The sequence below is a fragment of the Nannospalax galili genome, unplaced genomic scaffold (assembly GCF_000622305.1).
Source record: "Nannospalax galili isolate Female #2095 unplaced genomic scaffold, S.galili_v1.0 scaffold278, whole genome shotgun sequence".
Lineage (NCBI taxonomy): Eukaryota > Metazoa > Chordata > Mammalia > Rodentia > Spalacidae > Nannospalax > Nannospalax galili.
In genome coordinates, this window is record NW_008347536.1 from 5406371 (window position 1) to 5421252 (window position 14882).

The 14882-nt window shown below is 38.6% G+C and overlaps 1 protein-coding gene across 13 annotated transcripts in view; it reads left to right on the forward strand.

Annotated features, from left to right (window-relative positions):
* Dlg2 (discs large MAGUK scaffold protein 2) overlaps positions 1–14882 on the forward strand; it is a 2328307-nt gene that overhangs the window by 1746092 nt on the left and 567333 nt on the right. For all 13 annotated transcript variants that reach the window (XM_008844185.2, XM_029568893.1, XM_008844178.2 and 10 more), the window contains one exon: positions 9932–10068. In XM_008844185.2, the coding sequence (XP_008842407.2) occupies positions 9932–10068 (137 nt within the window). The remainder of the gene's footprint in view (positions 1–9931; positions 10069–14882) is intronic.

The following is a 14882-nucleotide window of genomic DNA, read 5'->3' on the forward strand; positions in this document are numbered from 1 at the left end:
AGCATTCCATCACTACAGCTTTAACATATTCAATAACAATTTCCTGAGCTAAGATGCATCTCTTTCAAAACTGGCTGTAAATTTTTAGATTTACAGTTGAAATAATACAGTTATATAATATTGTACTCGGTATAAACCCTATAAGACATAAAATTAAATGAGGTTTTAACCTTTAAAAAAGATCTCCATTTCATTATTAAAATACAAAGTCAAAAAGCTAGACTGTTATCAATAATGTATATAGTTCAAGCCCTAACTGGACACAGAGCACAGGTTTTTTTTGCACATTTTGTGCATTTCTCTAATAAATTATGTTTTATTCTTCCAGGCAACTGTTTAAAAATGTCCAAGCTTTCTTCAGTTCTTTGTCTTGTTTTACTCTTCCTTGGTTAATAACCATTTCTGTTGTTATCAATGTAAACTGAAGACAAGCAGTTCTTCCATGCCCTGTCACTATGCCTGTGATCTTAGTATTACTTTTCAACATCCTTTCCCTTCGAATTTGGTAGAGAATACGAACTTCTGTGTCCATTCATTCCTCCCAAGTTAAGTACTGTATCAGGAGCTGAATGTACTTTGGTGAACACAGCAAATTTGACCCCTGTCCTTAAGGAACCTGCACTCTGCCTAAAATTCTTTCACCTGAACTATTTTCAGTTTCTCTAGTCATGGCATCTCTCTACTCTTGGTCCATGAGGATGTGTTTCTCTGCAGCATGGTAATTTCTCATGCCCTTCTTTTCCTGGCTCATTTTTACCATTCAGTCTCTTCAGGCTAGATATTGTAACCCACAGTAACCTGTGACCCCATCTCTGATCTCCAATAGAACATAGGCATCCCACTATGCAGTTGCGTAGTCACAGTTCCTCCTGTTGACACTTTTTCATTCTGCCTCTTTGCATCTTTATGGCCTCTACATTTGTTTTGCTCCCCACGAGAAAATAACCTACCTGAGAACAAGAGCCACAGATACTGAATTCACTAACATAGCCACAGATTCAGCCAGAACTTGGCGCATGAGCAGTCGTTAATCATTGTTACTTGGGTTAAATACAAGTACAGAAGGATGACATAGAAAACTAGGTTTATCCAAGTGCGACTTAGAAATAAGTTGCAGCTGATCACTTCTGGCTGCAGGAGAGTTGACCTTCTTTAAGGGAGAGACCCTTGACAGACTGAACAGCCTCCAGTGGATGAATTCATATGAAGGGACATCTGGCTACACAAACTTGACTTGATAGGCCTTAACATATATGACAAAATTCATGAAGTCCTGTGGGTGGGCTATGGGTGGGTTATAGATAGGGGAGGGGGCCCAAATATGATTAAGATGTATGAAATCTACAAAAATTCAATTAAAAATATTTTTTTATTTTTTAGAAGAAGCATTTCATTACAGCTTTAACATGCTCAATAACAATTTCTAGAGCAAAGATACATCTCTTTCAAAAGTGGCTATTTGACTTTATATCCATACACAGGTGCAAAGGATCCAAGTGCAACTGAGTATGACTAGTAATAATCAGATACATACAGATTAGAGATGCATGCACCAACATCTGAGTGTTATTAGCAAAATCAATGAGTCTTTCTGTAAAAATATATTTTTAAAAAAGAAAAAAAGTAGTTGTCATAAGTTAAAGTTGACCAAAACTAGATAGTGTTAGAAATTAAAATCCACAGGCATCTGAAATGAGTGCCACAACATTAAATCAGCCTAGCTAAAAATCAGGTTTTCTACGGAAAAACTTAGCAGCAGAAAAGTAAGGAACAGTCAGGAAGATAGAATTCCTGTAAGAAGGAAGAGCCCTGAGTGCCTATAACCCAGCATTGGGGGTGGAGATAGGCAGATCTGGGGAGGTCCAGCCTAGCCTGCATGGCAATCTTCGGGTTCAGTGAGTATAAGGCAGAGAATGATAGAGGAGGAAACCAGGTATCAGCCTCGAGACTCCATTTGCACACATATGCAGGCACACATGAACATATACACATATACGACACACAAACATACATACATACACACACTACATACACACAAAAAAAGGAAGATAAGTCAGCAGAGAAAAATGAAAACAGAAAAGTAGTAAGAAAAATAAAAGGAACAAGATAATGTTTGAAAGGCAGGAATATAAAATTAATCAGAAGTGCTCTAGGTAATTTAAAAAAGCAGCAAAGGCATATCACACATTTATAGGCCTTATGCAGGAAAATTCTGGATAACGGGCTAAGGTTCTCATCTGATGGAACTCGTTTGCAGTTTACACAGCCATCTCACTACAGGAGCAGGCAATGTTAAAATGCCTCATATATGCCCGTGTTCAATATGACTTTCATTTAAAAAAGAAGAAAGACCTGGATATAAATATAATCACATCAGCCCATGAACACTGGTTGTTGCAGACATTTCCCAGAACTGCCATAGCAAAATACCACAATGTGGATGGCCTAAAACAACACAGATTTCTTCTCTGACAGACCTAGTTGTTACAAGTCTGAGCTGGATGTGTCTACAGGTTGATTCCTTGTAGAAGGATCAGGGGGAGACTACGTTCTATCCTTCCTACCTTGTAAGATCCCTGGTAATCCTTGATTTTTCTTGGTTTATAGATCTGTTCTTCCAGTATGTTTCCATCATCATATGCATTATTCCTGTGCGTTTCTGATTCCAAATGACCGCACTAACAATGCCAGGGGCTAGCTTTTTTTTTTCTTTTTTTGAAGAACTATTTCAAGTCATAAGGAATGCATGGTAGTAGACTGTGGTATATGAAAACTGGAAGGGATTAAAGGGGGTTGCAATATGGTCATGGAGTTGGGACCTATAGATCACTGTTCACAAACTTCTGCTCTTACAGCAAGGAGCTTGTGATGAATTAAAACAAAGATCTTCCAGGACAGGACAGATGAATGTTCAGTCCTAGAGGAGAAAAGAAAGGAATAGAAAGTCATTTTCTAGGGGTAGGGGGTAGCTTAGAAAAGAGACATGACACTTATTCCTTGGAGCCTGGGGAAAACAGCAGGTAGGAAACCGATGTGCTAAAGGCTGGGTGAGTTCATGAAATACGTGGTAGAAGAGTTCTGCAGCACTGGCTGCAGTAGTTAACTGGGTGGCTCTTTTAGCACCTTGGGAATTTTAAACAAATCCACTTCTTTCAACTCCAAAACTTTGTTGAACCCAGAGAGCATCCAGAGAATATAAAAATGTTTTGATTTTTTTCATTAAAAATATTCACAGTGTCCAATGAGATTCATTACTCTCTCAAATAAAAATATAGGGTACATATTTGATTTGGGAGGTTTTGTTTGTTTGTTTTAAGACAGGGTCTTCCTGTAGCCACAGCTGGCCTGGACCTAGCTACATAGACCAGGTTGGCCTCAATCTCACAGACACCTGACTACCTCTGCCTCCCAAGTGCTGGAATTAAAGGAGTCCACCAGAATGCTCTGCTATATTTGTTATTTTAAGAACAGTTTTACGTGAATACAAGGAAACCATGTTGTCTGGATACCACAGGGCAGTTGCATATATGAATCTACAGTACCTCTAAAAGCATGCACAAAACCAATGAAAGTCCAGCTCAGATATCCAGCATGGATAGGGAAGGTGAGCAAGAAGTTCCAGTCCTGGATCAACGTCTGTTGGTATTTGATAGCTGCTGGAAGAGGGGGGAATTAGTTTTCTTTACTGGTGTAACACCTGGTAGGTGGAGCAGACTCCAAGGGATAAACCCACACCAAAGAATACTCGGGAAACACAGATTACACTCAATAGACCTAAAAACAAAGGCAGATCGTGGAGGACATGAAGTAGGGAGAGTGATAAGATGAAGAGGAGATGGGAGACGAAGGTCGGAATAAGATCAAAATACATTGTATGAAACTCTCGAATCAATAAAAATGTTTTTGAAAAGAAGAAAATTTTTTCTAAGCACAAAGAAATGTCAAAATAGTCTAAGTATTGACCAGACTCAGGGACAGATATTTTTATTTTAATTCTTTCTTTTTAACTGACGTGTATATTCAGGTATTTAGTTGCCTATGTAGTATAGGTGTGTTCTAAGATAGGCCAGCTAAAGTTCAGCATAGATTTGGGGTTTCATGTTCAATAAAAGCATACATAGAATGTACAGAATAGCACTCCGATGAAGCAGTGAACATCCTCACTGGCATATCCTACACAAACTGTGACAGAACCAAGCTGTTTAATAATATCAACTTGTTCAGAGAAGCCCTCAAGGGCTGTCCCAGTAAAGTCACATAAAATGAAGTTGAACCAAGTTATTGAATGGTTCTCAGACATGACAGGGCTTAGTGTTTTACACCCACAAGGAATATATTAGCAGCTTGTGATCATATGACACTTTTAAGCATTTCAGTTTTTATTCTGAACTTCTGAAGCACAGTATCAATCTATGCTGCCAAGATTTCTACCTCAGCCCTCGCTGCTCACCACCTCCCCATCAGCGTAGGCAGACAACCAGGGAAAGCGTGAACTCTGATGTTCTCACTGACCTCTATTTAAACAGTGAGGAAGAGATTCTGTATGGGAAAAGGTCAATTAAAGACATTAATACAGTTCAGATGTTGGTGGCACTGTGCCTACATTTCCTATGCTAAAATCCAGTGTAAACTCAGCCGTGCCCAACCAATGGAATCCTGAGATTCTGTGAGCACATCGGCATTTGACAAGCAGATCATTTTTTAATTACTTGGGAATTAGGTGGTTAAGTCTGACATATCTTTACCCTTTACTATAGTCCAGAAATATCTGTTAAATTTACCTCCTGTGTGACTTGATTGCATATAAAGCATCAGCTTTGTATATAACCAGGATACATCTGAATGTTTAGTTTTAATTTTAATAATCCAAGGTTCCATAGTGGGTGATATAATGACAGATGTCTCTAGTGAGACCTATCAACACTCTTCACTGAATTGATTTTGCAGTTGACTATTTTGTTATCATTGAGGGCCGGAGTTTTTTCTTGACTGTGGAGGCTTCTTTTCAAAATGGTGACCAATTCTCTAACTGTTGCAAATACATTTCCCCCAAATGAGTGTTGTCATTTTGGGTGTTGCTAGCTCAAATATTCGTAATCTTATTATAGGATCCAGGTACGGATAGCTCATCACATCACAAATGCATGTCTTCATGATTTCTCTGGTGTTTTTTTTGCTTCCATTTCAAGCTCAGCAGAGCTAGGATTTTATTGGCTCTGTGTCACTCAGTCTGTTTGGAATTCAGAGGATGAGAAGGTGTCAAAGGTGCATTCTCTTTTATGAATTCTTTGACCTCAAACCCAGCTGAAGTGCTAAATCTTTTGTTAATCCTTTTCCACATCCTGTAAGAAGTCACATTGCTCTCATTCCACATGTCTATCATACCACGATACATCCTCAACAGTCACATTTTATCAAAAATTAAGTGTCTGGTTTTCTAAGCCACCTAGGGCCTTATTGAAAACAAAAGATTTTATTTATGCAGAGTCTGTTATGTGTCAATTTCTGAGGGATATAGATGTGCTCACTCTGTTATTTCAGATGAGGAAATTAAGGAAGGAGTTTCCACAGTTACTAGATGAGGGAGTCTGGATGTGATGTCAGCTCTGATGTTGCTCCATCACCTGCTCTGCAGTTGGCATAATCTCTGTGCAGACCGAGGGTGGAGATCTAATTCAAATCCTTTAAACCAGAGCAGCACCTTAGAGCCACAGGTTCCAAATAAGATGCTCAGTTTTCTGTCTCTCCCTAATTCAAAGCCACTAATTTCTTATTTAAAGGATAATTCTTTTCAGAGACTTGTGACTTTCTTCCTCCTCTTTTAATCATTCATTATTTCTCTTGCTAAATATATATTTATGACACAGCTTGGGTGTCTGGCTTTGCTCTCTACACAATATGAAACAAAAGTCCATATCATCATGGAGCTTACATTTTCACTAAGATGATAAAACATAAAAGTATATGATGGTATGTACCTGTAGTCCAAGCTAATTGGGAGACTAAAGTATGAAGACTACATGGGCCCAAGAATTCAAGCCAGTCTTGCCTATAGACTGATCCCATCTCAAATAAGTAAAGGCACATAGATGACCTATACAGTGTATTACATGGTTGTAAATGCTAAGAGAAATGGAATGTAGAACAAAGTGAGGGGATGGGTGCATTACTCTTCCCAGTTGCTGTGATAAAGTACCCTGACACAAGCTCCTTTAGGTAGAAAGTGTTTATTTGAGTCAAGTTCCAGGTTACAGATCACTATGGAGAAGTCAAGGCAGCAGGAACTGGAAGCAGCTAGTCACCTTACATCCACAGTCAACACAGAAAGCAATGAACGAATGCATGCACGCTTGTACTCAGCTCACTCTCTTGTCTTTTATACAATCCAGACCCCAAACCTAGGGAATGGTACCACCTATTTTAGGCTGGATTTTCCACATCAATTAATATAATCAAGACAGTCTCCGACAGACATGCCCACAGGCCAACCTGATGTAGACAAACCCTCATTGAGACTCTCTCTAAAGTGATACTAGATTATGTCAAGTTGAGAATTAAAACTATCACAGTAGGGTATACAGTTCAGGACAGTATTAAATAAGGATGTCAAATTAAGGCTCCTAGGGAAACTGGGATTAAAATAAGACCCTAAAAGAAGAGTATTCTAGCTAGTTTCTGTCAATTGTAGACAAAATAAATATAACGTACGGCTTTCTTGGCCACATTTGGCAAAAACTAGTTGTATAATGCATCGAATGAGTGGGTATTGTGGTACATGCCTATAATCCCAGTACTTGGGAGATGGAAGCAAGAGACCAGGAGTGAAAGGCCAGCCTTGGCTTCATTGAGAGTTTTAGGCTATCCTGTACTGCATGAGACCCTGTCTGAAAACAAGATAACCATAGAACATACTCAGGAGATATTGGTTAAATGGATTAATGTGTGACTGAATGAACGAGGACAGATTCAATCTTATAAAACAGATGATTCTTCTACCTATAAATAAACTTGTATTTTGGATGTACACATAAGTTACACATTATATACCATGTTGAACTGAGTATCTAGAATATGGCCACATATGGTGGTGCATACCTGGCATTCCAGTACTTGGAAATCTGAGGCAGGAAAATCATGTATTCAGGTCTAGTCTGGATATCACAAAGCACCTGTCTCAAAGCACCAAAATAACATTAATAACAATATCTGAAATATATTTGATATTTATTAAATGTGAGTTTTTAAATATATTTATGTGTCATCAAAGTAAGGACACTTTTAGCTCTCTGCCCTCAGAGGCATTCTCTGGGTTAAAGAGAGATGTGCACTAAAAATATCTCATTTCACCTTGAGCAGAGTCAGTAGGTGTAAAGAAGTAGATAGACTTAATCTCAAAAAAAATATGTTACTCACTTCTTAGCTGATGTATTTATGTCCATAGTATTTGTAGCGATTTCATTGTCGTGGTACAATCTTCAACTTCAAATGTCAACTACATAGTTATTCTCTCTGTGGGAGTTCATCTTCTTTTGGTGGTGATGTACACCATAGCTCTTCTGGAACTAAGATTGTCTTTAGCATTTATTGCAGGTCTAATGGAAGTAATTCAGAGTTGCTAGATTTGTGTTTAACCTTTTTCTTTACAGCATTTGAAACAACCTCTGTTGTGTTATAAATGCAGTAGGTTACATGTAACTATTTGTAATTAATTACTGTAATTATTTTTTAACCGTGCTTGTATTCATTTATGCAGTGAAGTTATGGTTACAGTGTTGAACAAAATGAGCCAGTGTGTATTTTAAAGTTGACCTGATGTGCCAATTTAGGGGCCTTTAATTTATTCTTTGGTCATCTTTTACTTAAAAATATTCTTAAAGTCTTAACAAAGACAAATGTATTCATGGGTCTATGGGGTGGCAAAGCATCAATAAAGAATAATTACCCATTTCAGTAGGAAATTAGTTAACACTGATTTTAATTGCACTATCAATTTAAATCCATTTTCCATTTATTTTAACTGTTACAGTTAGTTTAGCAAAATCACTGCATTTTTAATACAATTCAGAGGTGTTACTTTATAATTTACTAAGTCATCACTTTGCCATTAATTGTTTGGGCTCTCTTAAGCTTACAGTGGTGTTTAGTAAATGAAAGGATGAAGAAACGGAGCTAATATTTGTTAAAATATTTTTATTATTATTGTTTGAAGTGTCAAAAATTTTATGACATCTTTATCGGGTACTCAACTCAGTGCATAGTTTTTATTTCATTTATTCTTTGAAAATTGTATGCATGTGTACAGTGTATCCTGATCCTCTCCAGCCCATACCACCCCCTGCAACTTCCCTAGGAACCCCCTCACATCTCCCTCCCAACTTCATGTACTCTTTTAATCATTATCTTTAATTAATTTATTTGTTAAGATTTTCATGAGTATTGTATTTGCATTATTTCCACCCTTCCTGCTTCTCTCATGTCCCCCATTTAACCCACTGAGTCCAATTAATGCTGCCCACAAGTCCACTGGTATGGCACCATCCACTGAAGCATGGGGAGTCTACAGGTGGCCACTCCTAAAGAAAAGTGTCTTTCCCTCCACCAGCAGCCATCCACAGCCAGAGGTGGGGCCTTGGAAGCCCCCTCCCCCCACCCATGCTGGATTTGTAAAATAATATTCTTATTTCTTGAGAATTTCATACAATATATTTTATCATATTCACAAACCCCCACATAGTCTCAGATCGTCCCTACCTCCCTACCCACCCAGCTTCATAACCTCTCTTTTTTTAAAGCCCATTTTGTCCAGTTTGTGTTGTCCAAATATTCTTTGGTTATGAGTCCATGGCCTGGAGCATGGTCCACATACTGGAATTTCTAATTGGCTTCATCTGTGCAGGTTTTAAGAAAGTTATAGAAATTCTGGCTTTAATTTCATGCCTTTGATTAATATCTATCTATAATTCTGAGTAAATTTGCATATTATGATTTCTAAATGAATATTTGCTATAAGTATTATACTAAATACATACCTATATTCTCAAAGGAATTTTTAGCTTCATATTCTTAAAAATTCTATCAATCATTTATCTAGAATAACTTTAATATTATTAAAACATCCTATTCTTATCATTCCATAGTTAAACAAAAATAAACATTTTGTAAGCCATAGTAGAATAACATTTATCTCTTGAAATAGAAAGGTTTGTGTTTAAAATGACTTTTCACTCTACCATTCGTTATAAAAGATCATAAAGTTCAAGCGTGTTCTGCTCATTCTTGACACTGTGCACAGTGGTGATTCACGTTTTTGTGCTACTAGCTTCACTATCAGTGAATAGCAGTAACTGTCTGGAACTTTAAAAAATGTAACAATGTGGCCAGAGAAGGAAACACATAAGGCAAGCATCTAGTATCTACTTTATGAAATTGCGACATAAAGGTCCAGGGTGTCCTCTCCCACAGTATGTATTGACTTTCTCATAGCTATATTTTTTATTCTACAATGTCAAGAGTATTGGAATGATTGTGGTGCTTCTGTTTTCTATGGTAGAGCAATAGTGACCTTGGGCTGTGTACCACTGGGACCGCACTGGTTTCTCCTGGCTCACTAGGGTCTCACCGTGCCTCTACCCTAATTGTTCTGATGAGTGATTACTCATCAGTTTCTCATTAGTTAAAAAACAGTAGCAGTTAGGAGCATAGTTATCAAATGAAAGAAAACTGAAATTCATATGTGGTTGACCAAAAGATGTTTGCTTTCATCCTCAAAAATCAGTAATCCTTCAGTATTTAGAGATCAAAATTGATTTCAGTAGAATCCTTGCTGTCATTTATTGTTCTTGGGAAAAACTTGAGGATCTTTTCACATTTTTTTAAAATTGAAAATGTGGATAATTTCACTTGCTTTCTATTTTCTGTTCCTCTCCCCTAGGTTTAGGCTTCAGTATTGCTGGAGGTGTGGGGAACCAGCACATTCCTGGAGACAACAGCATTTATGTAACGAAAATTATAGATGGCGGAGCTGCACAGAAAGATGGGAGGTTGCAAGTAGGAGACAGACTACTAATGGTAAGTGTGACTGAAACAAAACTTCATATAAATATAAAGTTCTTCCTTCCCACTGTGTGATCATCTTAGCTCAGGATACTGTAACAAAATACCATAGACTAGATGGCTTAAACAATAGAAATTTATTTTCTCAGAGTTGCAAGGACTGAAACATTGAGGATTGCAAGCTATTACATTTCTGCTGAGGGTGCACCTCCTGGCTTGTAGATGGCGCCCTTCTGTCTGCCTTCTCACAAGTCCTTTTCAACATGTTGCTATTGACACAGAGAGGGATTCCTTTCTCTTCTCCTTCTTGGCTGTCAGTACCATCAGATTAGAGCTCCACTTTTAACTTATTTAATCTTCAGTATATGTTCAGCAATAAAAATCTGTAAGCAGCATCGTAGTGGAAGGAGAGGGGAGCTTCAGAGAAAGAATGAGAAAGTCCAGGGTGTCAAGGGAAGCATGTTCAGACTTGTAGCCAATATCTGAAAGAAAAAGATAAGCTTTTCTTATTTAAGCCTGAGTTATGCCTAGTTAAGCCTGAGCAGCGGGCTTAACAGTGCTATAAGGTGGAGGCTCTGTAAGTGGCTGTATTGCGGGAGGGACTCTGGGTAAGGATAATTCCATTATCTCATTAAGGAGATAATTATTCCCTTGTCTCTTTAGCATGTCCTAAGTGAATTAATTTTCTAGAGGAGGCTCACCTGCCCAGGTAATTGACAGAGCCAGCTGGACTAAATCTTAAAGGAGGAGACAATAGTATGTAATGTTTTCATTTTGGGAGCAGATTAGAATGTCATAGCCACTCCTTTAACAGGAGGAAGATTTCTTTCAATGGGCCTCAACAAAGCCCTGAAATCTCCAACTTTTAGGATAGTAATTTAAATATTAATGGAGCAGTAATAGTGCTTCCCTTTCTAGAGCTAACAGGGAAACTCAGAAATGGGGCCCAATGCCCACTATGAGAGAGGGAGTCCATCTGAACTGCTTTCAAGCAGGATAATGCCTGTCTGACAAAATTAATATAACCTGTGTCTATAAGGAACCATTATGTCTACCCCTTATAAAATGTGTTAGAGGAGAGTGATGTATAAAACTCAACAAAAAGTTGATTTCCACAAATATACAAGTTTTGTAGGTAAAGCCTCAACATTTTTTTAGTTAAACCTACTTCTCTAGACTCTAGGAAGACTGTGTTTAATCCCTGTGGTCTAATTTCATAGTTACAAAAGTAACTTTATCTTGGTAGCTAACATAAGTTTGAAATTAACTGTTTTTCATAATAAACTTCTTGAAGTGCTTCTTTGTAAGATAACATGTTTCTCACTCAGCACATGTCAAATAAGCAAACGAAGCAAGTCTAGAGACATTTACTACTTAACCTGTAGTTAATAAAGGGCAGAGCTGGCTTCCAGTTGAGGCAATCTGGCTTCCATCAATACTGTTTCCTGTACGTGCTGATGGCATTAGTTTCCTTGACTTTGACATCAGTTCTTTCCTTCTTTCTTTGCACTTGCACACAACTCAGCTATTCTTCAATTCCTTTAACACATATCTCTTATCCACCTACCACGCCCCATGGGATAGCCATTCTTTGGGAAGGAACTCTGTCATGAGATATCATCTGGTCAAGCTGCATGGGCAAAAATCCATAAAATAATGACCTTCAGTCAAACTTGCCACTCAGAGTTTTGGGCTTCTTTACCTCTTAAAGTCACCACTGTTTTTATTCTTAAGAAACTATAAAACTTTTGTTTCCTTGAATGCTTTGAATTATAAAAACTGACTCTTATGATATTGCTTCTTCCAAACTAGAACAATTACTTTGTGGGCTTAAGACATAATCAACTTTTTCTCTGTAACATGAACTTCATTTCTTGAGAATAAAATAAAGCCAGATAGAAGAGACCTCCCTTAGAGTAACAAGCATGCCATACAGCACTCATTGAAGAAGCTTCTTTTTGCAACAGATGGAGGCTACTGCAGAGGTGCACATCTGGTCAGGCACAGAGAACATACACCTGGGAGATGCCCAGGACTAGACACATCTGCAGTCAAATCTCTACAACTAAGGCTCATGGAGCATAACAGAATAAAGGGTAGAGAGAGGACTAATGCACCTCTCAACTCTCACCAGTGAGGCTTCCATGTACATCAGAGTACAATGCACACGGAAGGCCACAACTGGCCAAGTTTTGGAGAATAAGAGACTAGAGTGTAGGGTGGGACTCCTATATGAACCTCACCCACCCACGGCTCAGGGACCATTGTCGAAGAGGAGGGAAAAAGATTGTAAGAGCCAGGGTTGATTCATGAGCACAGGGAGGTGGAGGCCTCCAGGCCACTGGACACGTATTCATGTGAGCCCGTGGCAGCAGTGGCATCATGAATGGGACCCATGTCAGTTCAATTAAATAAGGCCCAAAGGGGAGGTGAGACTATATGAACCTCACCCACCCACGGCTCAGGGACCATTGTCAAAGAGGAGGGAAAAAGATTGTAAGAGCCAGGGTTGATTCATGGGAGGTGGAGGCCTCCAGGCCACTGGACACGTATTCACGTGAGCCCGTGGCAGCAGTGGCATCGTGAATGGGACCCATGTCAGTTCAATTAAATAAGGCCCAAAGGGGAGGTGAGAAATAGGTGACAGGCCAGCACTAGATTGAAAACTATTTGAGACTGATCACCGCTGGGTGAAGGAGAGTATGACTTACATACGACCACTGGATGGGCTGACTAGACTCCAGTGGACACATTTACACTGAAGGACATTTGGGTACAAACACCTGAATGAATAGGACTCAGCATGTATGGCAGAGTGCATAGGGTTCAGTGGGGGGGATAGGGGGAGACATGTATAGGGAAGGGGTCTGGATTTGAGTGGAAAATATTGTATGAAATTTAAAACACTCAATTAAAAAATAGTAAACTTCAAAAAAAAGTGAGGAGGCAAGTTTCATTTTCAAGTAATTGTTACAGGAATTGAGGGGAACCCATTCATGGCTTCCAAATGATACTAGAGAAATCAGAGCCCCCTCCTGAGATCCTTAGATTCATTAATAAAAGAATTTAAGGGGCTGGAGAGATGGCTCAAAGGTTAAGAACACTGGCTGTTGTTGCAAAAGACCCGGGTTCGAATCCCAGCACCCACATGGCAGCTAACAACTGTCTGAAACTCCAGTTCCAGCAGATCCAACGGCCTCTTCTGTCCTCTGCGGGCATTGCATGACACGGGCGCACTTATGTACATGCAGGCAATACACACATACACATAAAATGAAAATAAAAAAATAATATGAATAAATAAATACAGTTTCAGTAGAGTTTAAAAGAAAAACGCCCCAGGACAAGCAAGTTGTAAATCTCAGCAGAGGAAGAGAGAAGGAGAAAAAATCCCATTTATGCCTGCATGGAGGTCAGACAAGTGGCAGACAAGTAGTCACTTGATGGGAGGGGAGCTTTAGAGAAAGAATAAAGAAGCCCAAAGTGTTAGGGAAAGCATGCTTAGAAAAGACATAGAAGAAAAAGAAAAGTTATGCTTTTCTGGATAATTAAGTAAAGTGGGCAGACTTACAAAATTGTATAGGTATGGTCTTGTAAGCTACTGCCCAAGGGAGTAGAATTCTGGGAAGGAAAAGCACAATATCTCACTAAAAGGCTAATTATTCCTCCTTCTCTTTCTTTGACTCGATGTAAGGTAAGCCTGGCTTCTTAAGTGTAGTCCCTTGGCCGGGTGATTGACCTGGTCCAACTGGAATGATATGTCTCTACCCACACCAGAGATTCTAGTCTCATGATCAGGAGTTTTCTCTTAATGAGCCTTTATTGCTACTCTACCCTAACTGACTTTGAGTAGTGGGTAGCTTCACCTTTGATACCTGTTCTGTGAGAGTTTAAGTATAGCAGTTCTTCCAGCAATTCTTCAACTACTGCTATTGAAACACGGTAGGTGTATGTGTTGATTTCTTGAAGCTGTGTTTATATGTGTAGATTTATTTTCAAATTCAGAAAAAATTCTTCATCCAAATAATAATTCTCCAAAGGATTTTTCAGGCACTATGATATTTTTCCATAAGTGTTTTATGTACCCATTGTAGGTATAATGATTTCAAAAATAGTCGTGACATAATTCTTAACTGTTTTAAGTTTTAAGACATAGTGTTTTCTAAATGAAGCTTCAACAATAATAGGTCTCTTTTCTCCTATATAAGGAAAAACATAATGAATATTTCCAAGGCCCCTGGCAAGCTGAATCTTGAAATGAAAGAAAATGACTCACTCTAAAATAATCTGAAATAAAAATGACTCAGAAAGCAAATAGAATAAATGAATAACCACTAAAAGACTGTCTGTGAAGCTACCGCGAAGACAATGATCTTACTTCAGCCCCAAAATACCTGTTGATCTTCTCCTTCTGCCACTCTGGTCTGGCCCCTCTTCCCTACATTCCGAGCCTCTGTTTCTTCTGTTTGTCTACTCATCTGCCCCCAAAGGAAGTACAGATTATTTAGAGTCTATGACTTACCAGCTGGACTGCACTGCGTATTTTCTCTATGCTGTTCTTCCTAAAGAAATTTGCACCACTCACTTTTTTCTCTCAGTTTTCAGGAAAAATTCCCCCAGTATATTCACTTAGAGTTCTCTGAGTATAATGACCTAAAATGGAACCCCAGGCCTGGGGTTTGACTCATGCTTGCTCTACACGTGCAATGCCCCAGATTCAATCCCTAGGATGGCAAAAGATAAAAATTTAATTAAACTCTATTTTCTTAGACTTTTGTGGCTAGATATCTACAAATTCTGGGAGGTCTCCAGGTACCTCCGCTATATGA